We start from the raw sequence: 22,550 nt of genomic DNA on the forward strand, positions 1-22,550 counted from the left end.
TATCTTGAGATTTCCTGCCTCTATCCATACCTTTGCCCATATTCTTCCCTTTGCTTAGAATAAATGCTCATTCACAAGTCTGGAGATGAGAAAAGGTATTTCCCTCCAGTGTGTAAAGAAGAAAGAAGCTCTGGGTATGGAACACTGCATATACTGTCATACATAGGGCGGGGCAGCTAGATGATGTAGTGGATAGAGCACCAGCCCTGGAGTCGGGAGGACCTGAGTTCAAATCTAACCTCAGATACTTAAAAGTTCCTGTGTGACCCTGGGCAAGTCATTTAACCCCAAGTGCCTCAAAAATGGGGGAAAAAAGTTAATGGGCTAGTTTATTTTGTTGTTGCTACAAAACATGTCTGAGGGAAAAAATAAATTCTGAACTTAAGGTAATGCAAAGCAAAAAAAAAAAAGGCAATAAAATGAAAAAAAGCAAAAATAATAATAGTAATAATAATAATAAATAATTTTTAATCGGTAAAATATCCTTTCCTCATTCCTGCTTCCTAGTTCCATCTCATCAAGTCCTATCTTTCCTTCAAGACCCAGATGAGATCAAGTCTTCTATGATCTGCTCAGCCAGAAATAAAAATAATGATGATGATGATGATAATGATCCATTTCTATTTATATATTTCTTTAAAGTTTTGCAAAGCACATTTCTCAGCACAAGCCTGAGAGGCAAATAATGTATGAACTGTTACCCATATTTTACAGATGAGGAAAATGAAGCTCAGAAAATGGGTACACAGTAACTGACAGGGAATGGTTTGTAATTTCAAATTTAATGCTCTATTCACTATACCATGTTATCCCTTTCTTAATACATTCGAAAATCACATCAGTTTTTTTGGTTGTCACATAATATCACAATGTTGCCCCATATTGAACCAACACCATTCAGATCTTTTTCAGACAAACTACTGTTTAATCACATCTCCTCATTATGTACCTGTGAAGCTGATTTTTGGAAACCAAGTATAAGGATTTACAATTATCTCTATTAAATTTTATCTTATTAAATCCGACTCAAAATTCTAACCAATCAAGATCTCTTAGTGATTCTGTTCCTGTTTTTTGTAATTTGTAGATTTAATAAGGATTCCATCAATACCTTTATCCAAGTTGCATATTAAATAGCACAGGCCCAAACACAGATCCCTTTGCAACTTCACTAGATACCTCCCTTCCATGTTGGATATTAAACCATTAATAACTACTCTTTGAGTAGATTCATTTTTCAGTTTCAAATCTACCTTGTTATTCTGCTATCTAGCCTTTATCTTCCCATTTGAATCAGAAGAATAGCAGAACAGCTTGTGTCAAATGCATTGTAAAAATCCACAACATTTCTGATGTACTAAAAAGCGTCCAAAAAGGAAACGAGCCAGTCTGGAATGGTCTATTCTTGGTGAAATTCTATTAATTCTTTATAATCACCATTTCCTTTTCTAGATGTTTACCATCTATCATTTCCCTTGAAAAATACATTCTAATATTTTGCCAGGACTAGAAGTCAAGTTTACTGGCATTTAATTTGAAATAGTAATCTTTTATTTTGCTTTTAAATGGCATATCTGCCTTTCTCCAATCCTATAACATCTCTTCCACTTTCCATGACCTTTCAAAGATCAATGACTGTGACTTAGCAATCCCACCTGCTAACCCTACTCGTACTCTCAGATACAGCTCCCCTAGGCCTGATGACCTGAAGCTACTATATGCTCTCTTACTATTATGTTCAAACTATATAAATCACAAAGTAAAACATATATAGATATCTCCTTGAGTCAGAGTTTTGAACTCAATAAAATTGTCATGTTTCTTATATACTAAAATTTTGAATATAGGTTTAATGATGGAATGCTGCCAGTGGAGAGATGAGCAAAAAGTAAAGAAGGGAATGGAAGTGTGAACAGATAATAGAATACAAAAGACAAACAATGACAAGCAACTTCATAAGACTGTTGTAAGCACTTTGCAAACCTTAAAGTATTCTATAAATAACAGTTATTCTTGTTACTCTTTCACAAATCAAAATTCTGGTTCAGCTTCTTGTGTTCTGCAAATGAATCCAATGGAAGACCATAGAAGAAATCTCTGGTTGGATATCTGGTCTTACCTTTTGCAGTTCATTCACATACTGGGCTACCATGAAAGAAGAAAACATTGTAAAGTCTTCAGACTTTGCTGCTATGTGGCTGTACATTCTTTCTACCAAGCGTGCACATTCCAGTACTATGGTCAGATCTTCTGTATTCCCTAGAAACATTAAAACATCACAAAACCAATTAGGGCAAAGTTCTGCATATCAGTGAATCCTTGTCTAACTTTGTATTGTATATTCATTATTGGACTGTTAGACTGATTACCCAGCCCATTTTCTGCTAGGAGAGTAAAAAAGAATAAAGAAAAGTAAAATGTTCAAAAGAATATGGGTTTTATTTGAAAGTGATGAAAGATGAATAAGACTTTTGAAGGCTACATGTTTAAGACTATGGCCTACCTTCCTAAGGAAAAATACAATCTCCCTTTAAAAAAAAATTTCTTTAAATGTTAACATGTAAAGCAATGGGGGAAGAGGAGGAGAAAGAAACGGGCATTTATATAATACCCACAATTTGCCAAGTTTTTTTCCCCCCACAAATATTACCTTATTGATCTTCACCATAGCTCTGTGAGGTAGGTACTATCTACCCACATAATTACAGCACATTTTTATTTTACAGTTGAAGAAATTGAGGCAACTAAAAGGTAAGTGAGTTGTCCAGGGTCACATAACTAATAAATGTCTGTGGTCAAATCTGAACTCAATTCTTCCTGACTACAGATCCAATGTTCTATCCACTAAACCACAAACTGGCTCTGGGAAATTACAGTTTAAAAAAAAACTGGTATGTTGATTATTAAATTAATAAGATATTTTAATATACCTTTATTTTTCCCTGCTATTTTTATTTTATAATTCTTTCTTTTAGGGTTTTCCTTTGTATAGATGGACAGCTATCTGCCTGACTCCTAACCTTCACAGAAGATGCTCATACTTCTAAAATCAGAGTACTGGAAGAAAAGTTAGTAGTCGCTTAGCCCAACTCTTTGCCAAATGTATGAATCCCTTTTTACAAAATCCTGAGATGCACAAACTACCACTCTTGAAATACTTTTCATACCCCACCAAAAATGCCAGGGATGGCATTACATCTCACACAGGTGCCAGGTTTCTGTTGAATTTCTTTTTTCTCCCTACAAAGATCTAAATGACTATAGGAGACTTCCTGCTATTACCAAGCCCAGTCATTGCTCAAATTGCCTGAGCCTTTTAAATGCTAAACACAATCATATATAACAGAGAGAAACACATGGAGTTTTCATTAAACATATACACACTTTTAAATTTTAATAGGTCAAATTTATATATGATTGAAAGTCCATAAATGGAATTTAAAGACGACTATTTTCAAGTTTAAATAAGCAAATCTTTCTCATCATTGCATAAGTGAAGTTGGCCTATAAAAGTTATGCTAATAGAACATAAGTTCTGATGGACCTTATCAAGCCAAATGCTTTTTTAAAAATGTTTTATTGATTTTATTTTTAATTTATGAAACAAAACAAGAATTTCTATAACACAGTATAATAAAATAGATGATTGCTCATGAAATTGCAAATTTACTATTTTCAACTTGCTATTCCTTTTAAGTATATAATAAAATGATCATGTAAATTTCCTTTTTCCCCCTTTTTCCTTCCTTGTCCTAGAGTTGGCTACCGTTAGACAAAAGTATGTTTATATGTATGTGTTTGTATGTGTGTATTGGTGTGTACAAAGGTAAAATCATTCTATACATATTTCTATCTATTGGCTTTTTCAATGGATGCAGACAACATCTTCCTTCATATGTCCTTTGTAGTTAATTTAGGTTTTATTATAGTTGAAATGGCTTATTCACTCAAAGTTGTTATTATAACAATATTGGTATTACCGTACACAGCATTTTCTTGGGTCTGATCGTTTCATTCTTCATTACTTTGTATAACTCTATCCATGTTTTTCTAAGCTCATCAGTTATTATAGTACAATCATATAAAACAACTTGTTCAGCTAGTCCCCAAATGATGGGCATCCCTGCAATTTCCAGTTTCTTTTGCCACCACAAAGAAAACTATTATAAAGGTTTTTTAAAAAAAAATATTCTTTTCCTTTTTTTCCTAAACATCATAAAAATTCTTGTTAAGTTTAAGTCTGGGGAAGAACTGTTTAACTGACATTCAAAAAGCAGCCTAGCCAAGTTTGAAGATTCGTCACTAGAAAACTAGCCCCTATAGCAAAATAACTGTATGGACATGTATACATCTATTGTATTTAACATATACTTTAACATATTTAACATGTATTGGTCTACTTGCCATCTGGGGTGGAAGGGTGGAGGAGGGAAAAAATTGGAACAAAAGGTTTTGCAATTGTCAATGCTGAAAAATTACCCATGCATAAAAATAAAAAGCTGTAATTAGAAAAATAAATAAATAAATTTTTTTAAAAATTGAAAACTGGCCACTAGGTGGCATTTTTGCAGCCACATCAATTCATTTAGATCATCTTTTAAGGCAAAGAAGCAATTGCTGTTTGCATTAATTGAAGGGGTATTCATATTGATGAATTTATAGATACATAACATGAAGCAAGTAGGACAACTCTATTCCAACCTGTGTAAGCTGCATTCATCAAATAAAAAGTAAAAAGTCCTATGCTAACAGAAACTGAAGTCCACATCAATGGTAAAAAGACTCGATTGCCCATGGATTGTTTTCATCACATTTACAATCTTTATCTTTTTAAATTGTATTCAGAAAACTCTACATATACACATACAGAAATACATAAACTATATAACAAAATATCAAATGCTTCTAAAAATGAAAATTGGGTAGCAGCTAGACTTTCCAAGCATGACAAAAAAATGGTTAGAAAGAATAAAGTAAAGGGATAAATAAGAGGTGAGAAATTAATGACAGATGCTAGGGAAAGAGGATATAGAATTAATATAAGTTTTTTTTTTTAATTAATCTAATTTTCTATAGCCTATAGACTCGAGTTCTATGTAGAAAATCTAACTTCTCAATGTTGCATTTGGATATTTCTAACAGTCTTCAGTAACAAGTCTAATAGCTCACTTATCTAATATTTCCCCCTTAATTTCTTAAGTATAATTATATGTACACGTATGACTATAATGCTAGCATGTAACATTTTAATATGACAAATGCATACATTTGAACAAGTCTCATATAACTAAACATCTACTCAATACAATAATTTCAAAAAATTTAGAAAATTAAATTGGTAAATCCATGATAATGAGACTAAAGCACAATGAACAAAGAACCAGAGTCTAATACCATATCTAACATGCTATAGAGTACATGATAACAAAGAAATTGAAAACTCTTTGTAAGGAAAGCTTGTACAATTAACTCTTCATTATCTGTGATGCCCTTAGTATTAGTTTCCTATTTCCCATAGAGATCCCAGATTTCACAGAGTAATACTAAGTTGGATGGTGTCAGGAGCAGTCACAGAAGAGAGTAAATTGTTGACTGAATAAAAACGCCAAAGTATATGGTGACAATGATTTGAGCTATCTATACTCTCTTCTCTCTTCCATTGGCAAAGATAATCAAGACTTGATTATGTGCAATTAATTGTTTAAAATAACATCTTAAATAATAAAAACTACTAAAATGGGCAATAGTAGGGCTCCCCATAAATTTGTCAGAATTCTTATCAACCAAGTATTAATCTTAATGACTGATGCAAGCTCAGTTTAATAATGAACTCATGAAACTGTGAAGTTTTAATGCAAAACCTTATTTTGAGAATTCATTTTCTATCAGTTACCTAGAGCAGGGCTTCTTATACTTTTTCCACTCATGACCCTTTTCATCCGAGAAATGTTTACATGACCCTGAGTATATAGGTATATAAAAATAGGTATACAAATCAAATATTTATTGATAATAAATCATAATTTTACAACCTCCACATTCAATTACAAGACTCCATATGAGGTCACAAAGCACAGTTTGAGAAGCTGGGATCTAGAGGACTCCAAAAAATCCAAGTATTCTATCATGATACTTAGTATTTCAGTGCCTTCTTTCCTGAAATCACAGACGCATACTTCAGTTTTCTCACTTAGATATACTAAACCACAATATCTTCAAGAGAAAAATATACTCATAGAAAGTGTCACTTAGTACAAGCAGCAATGGGAACCTATCTGAGATTTCCTCTGATTTCTGGGCTACTAAACACACTTCAGTTTGGAATAAACACTCTGTTCCCCTTGACTTTGCCAAGAGAAAGGAATGAGAACCACTTTGCTGCCACTGGCATTTTGGTTTCATCCTCAAACTGCCCAAATAGTACTTTAGGTTCAGCTATCTTTTGGAACATTCCCACTAGATTCTTCAAACCTTTCAATGGATCCCCTCTACATCAGGATTCTAATTTCAGTCTCCATCTAAGGCCCTTATGTGGAAGGCACAAAATTATGATTTATTATCAGTAAATGTTTGATTTCTATACCAATTTCATATACCTATATGCCTGAGGTCACATAAAAATTTCTCAGATGAAAAGTGATCACAAATGGAAAAACTTTAAAAAGCCCTATCCTGGAGCAACACTGCCTGTTTTTCCCCAAAAACCTTTTACTATTTATCTATTCCCAAAGCTGAAAAGTTTATTTGGTTCCTGAAATTCAAGAACTGACTTTTAGATCCAAATAAAATTTGATGAGCACTTACCTGAGAACTCTCCTTTAACATTACTTAAATTTAAAAAGTCTTATCTTTATACAAAACTATACATCCAATATTATATATGTGAAATACCTTTGTCTTTCTGACGGCCTTCATGCATAACTGAAAATACTAGTCTGTGAAAACTGTTCAGAAAAGAAGGCAAGGCTTTCAGCATCACCTGCAAAATAACAGTTGAAAGATTATAAATTAACTCATATTTGATTTAAAATCTATTAAATAAAAAGTATATACCCACTCAATAGTATAATGCTACATGCAAAATGAAGTACTACTGCCCTCATCTGAAATCAGAGAATGAGAGAATTTTGTAGTATCTTTAATTCCTAAAAGTATTTCCATTCAAGTAGGGCTAGAAGTATTTTGTTAGAAAACTGGATATCCTAATTAATGGAAAACAAGAATAAATACTTTTATTCTCTATTGAGCTGAAGAGATTTTATAAAGAGATCATCTAATTTAAAACTGTTTGGCTTTTTTTTTTAAACGAGGAAACTGAACCACAGCAATGAAATGATCTCCCCAAAGTCACACAAGTCGCTAGTGACAAAACCAAGACTAAACGTTGGATCTCATCACTTCTGGTTTAGAGCTCTTTTTATCACATTTTGATGTCTTATCAAGAGAATCAGAGAACTGGAATAATGACAATGTTCAACAGGTTTACTACAGCAATAATGAATTAGTTCAAATATCATATATAATCAATGACATATAATTTAAAGCAGCAAGGTAGCCCTGAGGGAATGTGCCAAGAATTCAAACCACTACCACCACGATCTCTAGTCTAGTCTAGACCTTGAACCCAAGAGCCTGGGGAAGAGCAATGCTCCCTATACTACCAACCCTGCTTCCAGCCTGCATCCCAGCCATTATTAAGGGGAGAAATCAATATGGAAAAAGTTCTACTATCAACAGCAACTGATGACCAGTTGTCTTCAATGAGCAAAGGGTCCTGGGAATAGGAGCACCCACACACCACTGGTCCCACTTTTAGAACAATCTCTAAAGCCAACATCCTGAAAAATAATCCCCTTGGAGATGTGTGGTAATTGCTTTTACAAATGATGCAACCACAGCTGTCAAAAACTCAGAAAAGAAGATTCTCTTCAACAAAGTATGTGGCATTGTCAAAGAGTGGAATGTGAGGAATGGATGGACAGCTAGACAACATAATGGAGAGTACCCTGGGCCTGGAGTCAGGAAAACCCGAGTTCAGATATGGCTTCAGATGCATCCTGGCTGTGTGAGCCTGAGCAAGCTGCTTAATTTCTCTCTGTCTCAGTTTCCTCAACTAAAAGGAATTATTGTAAGACTCAAATAAGATGAGGGTTGTCCAGTAACTACGTAAGATGATGCTGGCACATGGTTTTGTTGTTTAGTCATTTTTTCATCATGCCGATTCTTCATGACTTCTTTGGGATTTTCTTGGCCAAGAGACTGAAGTGATTTGCCATTTTCTTCAGCTCCTTTTACAGATGAAGAAAATGACTGACTTACTGCCACCACACATCTAGTAAGTGTCTGAGGCCACATTTGAACTCATCTTCCTGCCTCCAGGCCTAGCTGTCTGCCCATCTAGCTATCCTAATTTGGCATACATAGGTGCTTAATAAATACTTGTTCCCTTTGCCTTTCCTGATATGAAATTATCAATGAAAATGACACTAAATATGTAGAATAAGATGAAGTTTTGGACATGACCAACATGGGAGTTTGGCTTGCTTCACTATGCATATTTATTACAAGGTTTGTTTCCACTCTCCACCCCCTGGGGAGAAAGGAGACAATAGGAAGAAGGGGAAAAAATTTGTCAATGGAGGGAGGGAAGAAAAAAAATTTAAATGACATACAAAAGACATACTCTGCCACTGCACCTTTCCACTTGACTTGCATCTAAAATCTGATGTGCAATATCCCCACTGGAATATGAGTTCCCTGAAAGGAGGAACTGTCTTATTTATTCATTCAAATTCTCAGCCTTCTTGACCTGCATGCATTCTCTGACACTGTCAATATAGATGTGTCTTAAGGGTTTCTGTCTTATGCCTTCTTCTTCTCTTCTCTTCTCCCTGTACACTACTTCTCTTGGTAATATCATCAGTTCCCATGGATTTAATTATCCTCACTATACTGATGATTCCCAAATCTACTTATCCAGCCCTGATCTCTTGGCTGTCTCCAACTGCCTTCTAGACATCTTGAACTGAATGTCCTATAGATTTCTTAAAGTCAACATGTCCAAAACTGAATTCATTATCTTACCCCTAATTTCTCTAACCCATTCCAAAATTTCCTGTAACTATCAAGCCTCCCACTCCCCCAGGTATCATCCGCAATTCTTCACTATTTCTCACTCTCCATAACCAATCTGTGGCTATAACCTATTGATTTCATCTTTGCAACACCTCTTTAATTTAACCCTTTCCTCCTCAGATATTGCTGCTACCTTGGTACAGATCCTTATCACCTCACAGCTAGTCTACTACAACAGCTCTGCTAATGGGTCTGCTGCCTCAAGTGTCTCTCCACTCCAAATCATCCTCCTCATCTGCCAAAATAATTTCCTAAAGTGAAAATCCAACCATGACACATTCCTAATCAAGAAGTTCCAGTGGCTTCCTATTCTTCCAGAATCAAATATAAAATTCCATTTGGCACTCAAAAGTTTTCCATAATCTAGCCTTCCCTTTACCTTTCCAGTGCAATGAAAATACATCTCTCCTCTATGTATTCTACTTCATTCCAATGACACTGACTTCCTTGCTGTTCCTCAAACAAGATAATTCATCTCTTAGCCCAGGACTTTTTAAATGCATGAGTGAAATGTTCTCCCTCTTCATTCATGCCTTTTGGCTTCCTTAAAGTTCCAGCTAAAATTCCACCTTCCACAGGAAGCTTGTCCCAAAGCCTCTTAATTTTAGTGCATTTCTTCTGTTGATGATTTCCCCATTCATAGTTTGTTTGTATATAGTTGTTTACATGTTGTCTTCTTATGGACTGTATTTTGCCTTTCTGTGTATTGTCAATACTCAGTTCATTGCCTGGCAATAGTAGGCATTTAATGATTGTTCATTGATTGACTGATATTGTACATTTCAAGTACTTAATTTTTTTTCATTATTTATTCACAATTTATCTATCTACCTAACTAGAATATTACTTAGTCTAAATTCAAGCTAAACTAACCACTGTCTACTTCCACTGCCACTCTATTATTCGATTTCTATAGCTTTGTCCATACCATCCCTGATTTCTGTTGAAGGACCTCCACCCCCTCTGCCCTGAGAGTCACCCTTTGCCCTTACAGCACTACATTTCCTCAGAGTTATCTGTATGCATGTCATATCCATCCTTGATAGATTGGAACTTCTTGAGAACAGTATCTGCATAATTTTTAAATATCTTTGTTATCAAGCATAATGCATTGGAAGCAGAAAGTATTCAAATTCACTTGAAAACCACTTGAGTTCAAGACTACAACACCTTCAATTCTTCAACTTTAAGTTGATTTTTGAAACAACATGGCAGGAAAGAGGTCTAATTACGATCTCATGTTTTATACATACCAATTTCATTTTTAATAATCACATCTACTTGTTCTCTCAATTTTATTTCTTACTCTAAAGGCTAAAACTCAAGACCAATTATTTCTACACTTACATCAAAAATTCAAAGAGTATATATACATGAGATGCTTCAGTTACTTCAGTATCCTTTTATTCCCCAAAAGAACAAATAAGAGTAAGTATCTAGAAGTGTCAAAAAGCTTGCTTTGTCATAATTTTATTATTTGTTAATGTTTCTTATTAATTTTAAATAGGTATGGCATAAAAAAAGCTGATGGCTCAGTAGATAAAGCACTAGGCCTGGTGTCAAAAAGATATGAGTTCAAATTCAGCTTCAGACATCTTCTAGTTATATGACACTAGGCAAGTCACTTAACCTTTGATTATCTGACAAAATGGATACACTGGAGAAGGAAATGGAAAACCACTCAAGTATCATTGCCAAGAAAAGCCGAAAAGGGGTCACAAGTGTAGAATGTGACTAAAACAATTAAATAAAAAAAAAAAGTATGGCATATGGGGAAATATCACTGGACTGGAAGTCAGGAGAAGCAAGCCTTAGTCCCAGATCTAGTACTTTGTGACTAAGTTAGTCTCTTCCAATTCTAAAACTCTGTAACTCTAAAATAATAACAATGAATAAAGTGTCCTGGTCCATATCATCTTCTTACCTTTGAGTGACACTGCAGGATAGAAAAGAGGACTTCATGTATCCCTAGGAAGATGCTGCTATATTCCTGAGGTTTCAGGTGATCCAAAGGGACTGCTAAAAGAATACTGAACGCCAGGCTGACGTGATGCGGGTTTTTAATTATGCTTTCTCCTTGACGAAGCAAAGAGGCCACTGTATCTAAAATGGGCACAACAACAGTGAGAAGCAAGGACTGGTCCTGACAAGCCTCTTTGTTTTGAAACTGAAAAGACAAAGAGAAAGAAAGAAAAGAAAACTCCATTTCAGAAAACAAAATACAAAGATAAAAATGCAAATAGTAAAGAGAAAAATGAAAACCAATATAACAAATTGGAATAGGCTAACCGGCAATTAAGAAAAATAGAGGAATATTTATGCCTACCTGCATTTTTGATTTCCTTCACAAGCTAATTGTACAATATTTCAGAGTCTGATTCTTTTTGTAAAGCAAAATAACAGTTTGGTCATGTATACTTATTGTGTATCTAATTTATATTTAAAGTTACCCATACATATAACCTGTAAATAAAAGGCTATTAAATAAAATAAAAGAAAAAAAAAAAGAAAGAAAAATAGAGGAGACTAGTAAATAAATTTTTAGGGCCTATAAAATAAACTTTGCCTTCTTTGTTATCAATATACTATGTTCATTCACCTTGAAGAGAAGTCCTTTGCTGATAAAAGAATTAGTTTGTCAATATCTCAAAACATGAAACCAGAAAGTTAGTCTCAGTGCACACAAAAAACAAGTTATATTTTCAACAAATAAAAAATAACGGTGTTTAAGTTTACTTTTTACATTGTTAGAGATGAATGGATGGTGAGAGACAGTGAATTAATAACTTTGGAAATCAGATCATATATTGAAAAGATCAGGTACTGCCTGGCAGGTCATGGCTTAATTGCTTCCAACCCAATACTAGGCAGATCAATTCTTATGGTTGAAATGGAAATTCAAAATCTGTGAAATAACTTAGTTTTGGAAATAACTTCCAAAAATCATCAGGAATAAAAAATCATATTGTAAACTTACTGTGAAATCTGTTAGTACTATTCCTTTATACCACTTAAAGAGTCTAGGGTTTCCAGAGATTTCCAAAGACAGGTAAACCACAAACTGATGCTGAGTGAAATGAGCAGGACCAGGAGATCATTATATACTTCAACAACAATACTATATGATGACCAGTTCTGATGGACCTGGCCATCCTCAGCAAGGAGATCAACCAAATCATTTCCAATGGAGCAGTAATGAACTGAACCAGCTACACCCAGAGAAAGAACTCTGGGTGATGAATAAAAACCAGTACATTGAATTCTCAATCCCTATATTTATGCCCACCTGCATTTTGGATTTCCTTCACAAGCTAATTGTACAATATTTCAGAGTCTGATTCTTTTTGTACAGCAAAATAACGGTTTGGTCATGTATACTTATTGTGTATCTAATTTATATTTTAATATATTTAACATCTACTGGTCATCCTGCCATCTGGGGGAGGGGGTGGGGGGTAAGAGGTGAAAAATTGGAACAAGAGGTTTGGCAATTGTCAATGCTGTAAAGTTACCCATGCATATAACCTGTAAATAAAAGGCTATTAAATAAATTAAAAAAAAAAAACAAAAAAAAACAAAGACAGGTAAACTTAAAAATTACATTAGTAGTTCATATTCTAATGGAAGTTAAACAGAATGAAACTAGGACAGTCTAAGAAAATATATTAAATTTCTTAATCTTACTCTCTAAAACTCCTAACATAAGTGAAGAAGTACTTAATAATGTATTTTTTTCATGATGGGGATAATCTGTTCTCTTGTGTATTAAAGAATTTAAGAGGGAGCCAATGGTGGTAATTCTTATTACTGCTCAATAAACTTGGGCTGAAACTATTAATTTTAGGATCTTTAGAAGGCAGGAACAGTTCTCATTCCCAAACTAAACATAGTAATTTTGCTATAAAATAAGTTGTGATCCATTATGAATCTCTACAGATTGGCTAAGTGTACTCAAGGGTGCCAAACTATGACATTTTCATAAGAATGTAACAATAACTCCCCATCTAAAGCATCCAAGTCCATTAAATAAATCTACTTTCTTATCACACACTAAATTTTTACTGATTCAACTTCTATTAATTCCAGCAAATTTTTCTACAGTAGCAGAGTTCCTCAGATCCTTTCTCAGTTATCCTGAGTTTGGCAACATCAACAGAAGACAAGCCATCTCCATTTTTTGGTATATATATTTTTACTACTCTGACCACTTTTTTTTTCATGGATAGAACTATGATTTCATTGATGTTAATTCAAAATACGGAAATGCCTTTGGCTGATGGCAGACCAGCAGCTCATCTATGATTTAAAAATTTAGAAAGTTACCTAGGGAACAAAGAAGTGACCAAAGGCATTGATTCACATCTATCAGAAGTCTTCCTAACTCAAAGAACAGCTCTCTATACTATACTATACTATCTATCTTTCAGATCATTGAATGTTAACTAATAAAAATCAAGATTGTTTCCCCTGCCCTCTTTACTCATTAATGCTATGGATTCAACCCATCACATCCTAACAAATGGATATAACAGCACTTTATACCATCAGAACATTGCACATACATAGTAAGGATTTCCTCTTATGCTAATTTCCTTCATATCATGGTTTCAAGGAATAAATATTATCCAAAAGACATAAAATATATATTTTCTCTTTTATCTTAACCCATAGAAGTAGGTAAATACAAAAAAGGAAAGGTATTATTTAAGGAAAGAATTCTTAACCTTTTCTGTGTCCCTTCTCAAAACAATGTTTTTAAATGTATAAAATAAATTGCATAGGATTACAAAGGAAAACAATTATGTAGAACTAAAGATATCAAAATATTAAAAACAACCCACCATCCTAATAGACTCCCATGTTAAGAACCCTGGTTTAAGAACTAAACAAATGTGTCAAAACACAAGATACTTACAGTTAAAGCTGAAATTATCTGAGGGCAAACTACCCAGAAAGATCTTATTTTCTCTCCATTTGAAGGACATTTGAGTAGCAATTTGATCAATTTAATAGCTGACAAAATACCCTAAGAGGCAAAAAAAAAGCAGAAAAAAGAAGGAAATGAATCCATCTTAAGAAGAAATATTGCAAGAAGGTCATATTAATAAAACTCCAAAATAATACTGACATCAAGGGACATGGATAACACACAGTTTCTGTGTATTGGTGAATAAGTTGTCCTTTATATCATTAAGTAGGTAAGTGCCATAATATAACCAAATAGTATAACCAAAACTTTTAAAGATCTTACTATAACAAATATATTGCCATAAGTATCCCATTGAGGCGTGTGTGTGTATGTGTGTGTGTGTGTGTGTGTGTATGAAAGATTCCAGGAAATAGAAGGAATAGTAAAAGTTATAGGACAAGGCAAAAAAGAATCGATTTTGTCTCGGAATTTTAAGATATTACGTAAGCCATTAATACTTTAATGGAAGCTACCACCAGTGATTTGCAATAGAATATTCAGCAACTCCAAAATATTTTTCAGAAATAAAAGAAGACAAATTAAAAGGTGTTCGTGCTCTGGCCATTCTAATATATGAAAATAAAAATACTACCAAAGTTAATCTATACATTTAGGCTATGTCAAATTAAACTACCAAAGAGATACTTTATAAAGGTAGGCCTAACAATGATATTTATTTGGGGAAACAAAAACCCTAGACTATCAAATGAAATAAAAAAGAAAGGTAAGAGGGGAAATAGTACAACCAGATTTCAAATTATATTATAAAGCAGCAAACATCAAACCATTTGGAGACTATTAAAGAGAAAAGCAGCTCAGTGAGATATATTAAATAAGGAAGAAAGAGAAATAATAATTCCATGCAATTGAATGTCTGAAAACCTAAATAAAACCAGTGAAAAGAATTGCTGAGAAAATTTTAAAGCATTCTGAATGAAATTACGTTTAGACCAACACTTTAAAGCATTCCACAATAAGTTTAAAATGGAATGTGCCCCAAATATTAAAGAAAATAATATTTAAAAAGAGAAAATTAGATATCTTTCATAGCTAAAGATAGGGAGCAAATTCTTAATCAGACAAAGAAAAAGAGGAAATTACAAAAGATAAATAATTTTGAACTTATGAAAATTAAAAAGGTTTTTGTCTGAACAAAATAATACAACTAAGAAAAAAGGAAGACATCACACTGGGGGGAAAATCTTTATATATCTAATGTCTGATTAAGGATCTGAGATCCATTATATATAAATTACAGAAATATTTAACGTCAAAAGCTATATCCCAATAGACAAATGGTCACAGGATATAAACAGGTTTCAAAAAAGGAATTACAAACTATTAACAACCGTATGAATGTTCTAAATCACTAATAAGAGAAATGCAAGTCAAAACAATACTGAAGTTTCACCTCACATCCAATAAATTGGCAAAGATGATAAAAGATGAGAATAGTCAACATTGGATGGCCTGTGAAAAGATGGTCACTTCCAACGCAATCCCCATAGACTTTTGATAGAAAATACCATCTGCATCCAGAAAAAGAATCATGGAAATTGAATGTAAATCAACACATCCTATGTTCACTTCTTTTTTCCGTTTTTTTTTCTCTCTCCTATGATTTTTCCCTTTTATTCTGATTTTTCTCTCCCAACATGATTCATAAAGCAATGTGCATTAAAAATAAATAAATTTTTAAAATTTTTAAAAATTTAAAAAAATTTTTTAAAAAAAGATTAGAACACTATTTGTAGAGCTATGAATTAACACAATCAGTGTGAAAAAGGAATTTGGAAATATGCAAAGAAAGTGACTGAATTTCTATTCTTTGACCCAAAGAGTACACTAGTAGATATATGTCCCAAGGAGGTCAATAATTTTTAATATGATTACATATATACCAAAATATTTACAGCAGCACTTTTTGTGGTGACAAAGAACTGGAAACAAAAGTAGATTCATCAGCTGAAGAATGGCTACACAAATTATAGCAGACTAATACAATGGAATTAATATTACTGTGTTGTAAGAAATAATGAACATAATATAAAGAACCATGGAACTTTCTATAAGTTTTTCCATGGTTCTTTGTATTATGTTCATTATACATAAAACTTATAGAAATTGATGCAGAATGACGGAAGCAGAACAACAATGACTATAACAATGTGTATGGAAGATTTAACAAGAAAATAATCAAAACTGAATGCTGGCTTCTCCAAAAAGATATAAGAATATACCTTGCAATATTTCTTTGCAGAAGTGGGGAACCATGACTATGGAAGACTATATCATAAGACTTTTTGATATGTTGGTTAGTTTGGAGAATTTTTACTTCCTTTTTCTTTTTCTTTTTTTTTTTTTTAAACTCTTTCATAAAGAAATGATTTTCTGGGTGGAGTCAGAAGGGAGAGGTACCATAGAAAATGTAAGTAATGTGAAAGCAAATTGGTACTCGCCAAAAAATATTAAAAATCAATAAAAGAAAGTAAATTAGCAGGATCCAAAAGCAGTAAAATATAGTAGTCCAGTAGACAACTCTAACAATATAAACTGTTGAGGATTTATGAGAACTGCTAGGAAAATCAGAAAGCAATATGTTCCTTTCAGATCAGTTGTTTGAGAAGAATTCATAACCAGAAAAAATAAGAGATCACAAAAGATAAAATAGATCAATTTCATTACTATCTTTTTTTTCATCAGACCTGTGATTTCATCATTACAAGGAGCTCTCAAAAAGGAACTGCTTAAACCAATAAAGATCTACAACTTATATTCTCAAGAGAGTTGCTTGAAGCATTGAAAGGGTAAGTGACTTGCTCAGGATAACACAGTCAACAGGTGTCAAAGGCAAAACATGAATCTAGAATATAACATCTCAAAAGTTTTCTCATTTGTATAAAGATCAGGTAATAAATAAATATGTATCTCAGAAAAGATAAACAAGCCAAACACCTTAGAAACAGATAAGAGAATCACTTACATTTATATCTGGTCTCCAAATATTACTGATCTCTAGTCCTTGGAGAATATGCTGCATTATCATCTGGAACTCCACAGTTGTGCCTTCAACCAGCAGCTGATTAAACAGAGCCACCATAAGAGGTTCCACATCTTCACTCACGTGTATTCTAGGATCTGTGAACAAAAAAAAAGAAAAATCCATCACTTGTCATGTTGATTCAGAAGAAAAACTACCATAATTTTAAAGTTTATCTGAATCTGATTTTTTTCTATCCAGAAAAAAGACAACTGGTTTTTTTTCCTCTAAAACTATTACTATATTTAGGATAAGCCTAAATACATTATGATATAGTCCCAAGAGATCCTCTTTTTATATGACACACACTGCCCCTTTAGAGGTGCAATCCCCTATTGCTCTCACCTTCATTCCCCATTAACCTCTCAAAACAATATGAATTTAAAAATTGCTTCTCCAAGGGTTATTTTTCACTTTAATTTTATCTCTAGTAGTCGAATTAAAGGCTCTGTTCTCTATAAAGGAATTTCAAAGATTAATCAGCAGGTAGAAAAAATATACTTTGGAGCAGGTGACCCCTTCAGGAGCTCCTAAAATCACAGAATAGGGACAACCCCATTTTGAATGTCCTAGCTCTACACATATTAAACCTCCAATCTTAAAGCTATATTGACTTTAAGAGACCCCTATTCCATAACTCTCATCTGATATTAGGAAACTGAATCACAATGAGATTAGCCCACTTGCCCAAGACCATGTGACCAGACAAGGACTGATGTACCCATAGCCAGAAATATTTTCAAAAACCATTCAGCCTTTCAGACCTACAACAGTACGAGAACAAGACAGGGCCTGGTGCTAGATGGTACAGTGACTAAAATCACAGACCTGGAATTAGAAGATCTTAGGTCAAACTTCACTCAGACATTTTTTTAGCTATATGCCCTAACAAGTCACTTAACCTCTGATTGCCTCAATTTCCTTATGTGTTAAATGGGGATAATAACAGCACCTATCTCCCAGAGTTGCTATGGAGAAATAATTGGCATTTTTACTCTCTACTTTTTGGGTAGCTAGATGATACAGTGGACAGAATGCCAGATCAGGTCTGAGACACTTACTAGTCATGGTATCCTGGGCAAGTCACTTCACTCTGCCTCAGTTTCTTCATCCATAAAATGAGCCAGAGAAGGAAATGACAAACCATCCCAGTATCTTTGCCAAGAAAACCCCAATTGGGAACACAAAGTTGGACATAGCTGGAACAACTCAACAACAACAAAAAACCCTTTGCTTTGTCTGACACAGATTCCTCTCTAGAAATAGAGTTGGGAGAGTAGAGTAAGATGGGCCTACTGGACCTTTGGTTTAAAGAACCAACTGATATCAGTCTAAAGAAGCCTACAGAGTCAATATTGGTCCAGATTCACATGACAATTCTCCCCTGAATCCATAGGCTCAGCCATCTTAGAAACATTTGTAGGACTAGATCAGAAAAGTATTGACTACCAGAAATGTAATAGAGAAATCAAGACCGTCTGGCTCACTGCATTCTCTAGTCATCTCAAACATGGGCACTGGAGAGAAACAGATCAGACTTTTAATTAAGAAAGAATCTTTAAAATTATTTTATTCATTCCCTCCTTCCCTCCATTTTGTAAGAAAGAGAACTAAGATACAGATGGTCATATGCTTTGCTCACAATTATACAACTGATCTAGTTAACAAGGACCAGAATACAATCTATGATATAATCCACTGGAATTTTTTTTTTTAAGAACCCTACTTGTTCATTTTTTTTTCACAATATATTTGAACCAACTTTGTAGAAAATTCAAAAAACAAAACATTCTTAACATTTTCACAGATTGTTATATACTTCAACAACAATACTATATGATGACCAATTCTGATGGACCTGGCCATCCTCAGCAATGAGATCAACCAAATCATTTCCAATGGAGCAGTAATGAACTGAACCAGCTACGCCCAGCAAAAGAACTCTGGGAGATGACTAAAACCCATTACATTGAATTTCCAATCCCTATATTTTTGCCCACCTGCATTTTGGATTTCCTTCACAGGCTAATTGTACAATATTTCAGAGTCTGATTCTTTTTGTACAGCAAAGTAACAGTTTGGTCATGTATACTTATTGTGTATCTAAGTTATATTTTAATATATTTAACATCTACTGGTCATCCTGCCATCTGGGGGAGTGGGTGGGGGGAAAGAGGGGAAAAATTGGAGCAAGAGGTTTGGCAATTGTCAATGCTGTAAAGTTACCCATACATATAACCTGTAAATAAAAGGCTATTAAATAAATAAAAAATAAAAAAATAAAAACATTTTCACAGATTGGAAAGATATCCATACTACTAATACATACATATACATACATATATATGTGTGTGCTACAAATTCAATCCACACTACTAATATACATACACACACACAGGTATATAGATATACATAGATATATAGATATATATATGCATATATCTATATATAAATTCAATAACTCTACACCACATCCAGATATTCCAGTTACTCCTCAAATCATAAACTAATAGTATTCTTGCTTGTGGCACATGCACGAACATACACACACATACACACACACACACACACACACACATTTACAAACACTAAGAATCAACATCAAACGATTTCCTCTGTTTAAAAAAAAGGAAAAAAGAAAAGACAAAGCAATAATTTTCTGAAAACTCATAGTATGACTTTTTTTTTTAATACTAGATATGACTTGACACTATTCACCACCTTTTAAGTAGTTATTTTCTTCTAAAGACAGGAACTATTTTAAGACATTAAAAATAGTGCTGATACTACACCCAGGGAAAGAACTCTGGGAGATGACTAAGAACCATGACATTGAATTCCCAGTCCCTATATTTTTGCCCACCTGCATTTTTGATTTCCTTCATAGGCTAACTGTACAATATTTCGGAGTCCAATTCTTTTTGTACAGCAAAATAATGTTTTGGATGTGTATACTTATTTTGTATGTAATTTATACTCTAATATATTTAACATGTATTGGTCATCCTGCCATCTAGGGGAGGGGGTGGGGGGAAGGAGAGGAAAAATTGGAACAAAAGGTTTGGCAATTGTCATTGCTGTAAAATTACCCATGCATATAACTTGTAAATAAAAAGCTATTAAAAGAAAAAATAAAATAAAATAAATAAATAAAATAAAATTTAAAAAAAAAATAGTGCTGATAGCTTTAAAATTCAAAATTAATCCTAGAAACTTTACTAGGGAAAGGAATTGAAAGATTGCTGAGTTCAATTGCCCAACAAACATATAAAAGAACTCACTCTCTATTGAGAGTCACAATTCCAATAATGAAAAATTCTCACAAGTTAATCTATTCTATTTTTAACTACCCTAAAGGTTTCTTTTTTCCCCTGAGGCAAATGGGATTAAGTGACTTGCCCAGGGTCACACAGCTAAGAAGTGTTAAATGTCTGAGACCACATTTGAACTCAGGTCTTCCTGACTTCAGGGCTGGTGCTCTATCCACTGCTCCACCTAACTGCCCCACCCTAAATGTTTTTTTAAAGAAGTTCTTTATACCAAACTGAAATCAGTCTCCTATTAGTTTATAATCTGAGGAGGCACAATGCCATGGGAAGAACACTCAGAAGCCAGAGGACTCCTTGTGTGGCCATGGGCAAGCTACTTAGTGTGTCTGTAAGGTCTTATTTGTAAAGGACAAGCTGCTTTGTTAGGTTCTGAGGTCCTTCCAGCTTAAGGTCTATATTCATGTGATTCAATTCTCTGCAGCTGCATAAGACTCTTTTTTTCAGACAGTGGTACTCCAAATCTTTACAGACAATGCTCACATTTCAGTTCTAGTCCAAGCTAAGCATCTCCTCCTGATGTGATTTCTAGGCCTGACACCTTCCTATCCACATCCTTTGAACACACATTCCAGTTTATCAACAGCCCACTTAAAAATGGTGCCCAGAAGTAAATGAAATACTCCATACGTGATTTAAATGGCAGACAGTTCAATGGAACAATAATCTCCCTTGATCTAGACACACTAATGGAGCTTAAGATTACATTAGCTTTTTCAGCAATTGCATCAAAAGTTTTTAGTACCAGAATCCAGGGAACTCTGAAGTTAAGGCTGAAAATATGGCAAGGATAAACTTCTGCATTTAACAAAGGGCAGAGGAAGCAGAACTTCAGATACTACTCTAACAGGCAATCCATTTCAGATCCCTATCATTGGCCTTAACAAATGACCAAATTTTAGCTCTATTAGAAGATGAATGTCTCTTCTAGAGTAACTGATATAAAAGAATACAGCAAAGAGATATCTTTTTAAATTAACTTACAACTGAACTAGAGATACAGAGATGCTTTTGAAGACTGAGACAATACCAGTGCTATCCAGGGCACAAAACTCAAACTCTGGCTTCAATCCCAGACAGTACAGGTGACTTCACTTTCCAGACTGTAACATTCACTTGTTAATATAGTCCTGCTTTGAACCTGAAGTAAAGTCTTGTACACATCAATAAATAAATCCGAAAAGATATATCATTTCCTCACAGGTTATGAGCTTGTTAACTGGGACTAAGAAATCTGTACCTTTATTGTAAGAGCTACTTTAGATTAATGAACTTATCAGTCCCTCTATCTCAAAAAATCATGGACTCTAAGTGATGTAAATAGCTAAACACAAGTTACTGTTTATTCCTTGTCTGTAGATAAATTACTTCCTGTCAACAATTATTAGCTATAAGTCACTACAGAACAAGACAGCTAAAAACCTTAAGAATTCCTTATGAAGTTTTTCTACCCTATAAGACATGTTACTTTTTTTTTAAACAGCACAGCAGTTCTTAAACAAAAATAATGATAAAGCTGGCACGTCCTATTTAATACTTCTAATTCAGGGATCATTAACCTGGGGCTCATTAACTTTTAAAAAATATTTTCATAACTGCATTTCAATAATTAGCTCCTATGTACTTTATTTTATGCAATTCAGACATTAGTTTAAGAATAAGAAAAGGTCATTCCCCAGGAATAACATTAAAAATAGGTGACTGACGAAATAACATTATGATTGAGTTTCATGACTATGGTTAGTTTTGTTGTAAGTAATAAAAGTTTATATTTATATAGTTTTTAGTTTTAAAAAAATTCTTATTTCACAAGGACGATGCAAATAGATAATATAATAAGCATTAACAGACTATTTTTCCAGGCAAAAATATTGCAGCTAAGAGAAGCTAAACCTAGTTCAGGATCACATATCTAGTACATGTCAGACCTTCAACTGGAAGTGTGGAATCCTAATCCCAACTTAAAAGTTCTCTCTGACACACAATGATGTCTCTCTACAAAAAGGTCATTGCTTAGGCCAATCTTATACAAAGTATGCCTATATTGGAAAGATCTGACACAGTTTAGTCTTTTCTCAGG

General features: G+C 33.7%; 1 protein-coding gene across 1 annotated transcript in view; it reads right to left on the reverse strand.

The window, feature by feature from the left end:
- Positions 1-22,550, reverse strand: part of URB2 (URB2 ribosome biogenesis homolog) — a 44,085-nt gene that overhangs the window by 12,215 nt on the left and 9,320 nt on the right. Inside the window, exons 5-9 of the mRNA XM_003767827.4 lie at positions 17,088-17,242; positions 14,051-14,161; positions 11,060-11,302; positions 6,892-6,979; positions 2,120-2,259 (exon numbers count right to left, since the gene is read on the reverse strand). Of these exons, the coding sequence (XP_003767875.1) occupies positions 2,120-2,259; positions 6,892-6,979; positions 11,060-11,302; positions 14,051-14,161; positions 17,088-17,242 (737 nt within the window). The remainder of the gene's footprint in view (positions 1-2,119; positions 2,260-6,891; positions 6,980-11,059; positions 11,303-14,050; positions 14,162-17,087; positions 17,243-22,550) is intronic.

The sequence above is a fragment of the Sarcophilus harrisii genome, chromosome 4, assembly GCF_902635505.1.
Source record: "Sarcophilus harrisii chromosome 4, mSarHar1.11, whole genome shotgun sequence".
In the NCBI taxonomy this organism is placed as follows: domain Eukaryota; kingdom Metazoa; phylum Chordata; class Mammalia; order Dasyuromorphia; family Dasyuridae; genus Sarcophilus; species Sarcophilus harrisii.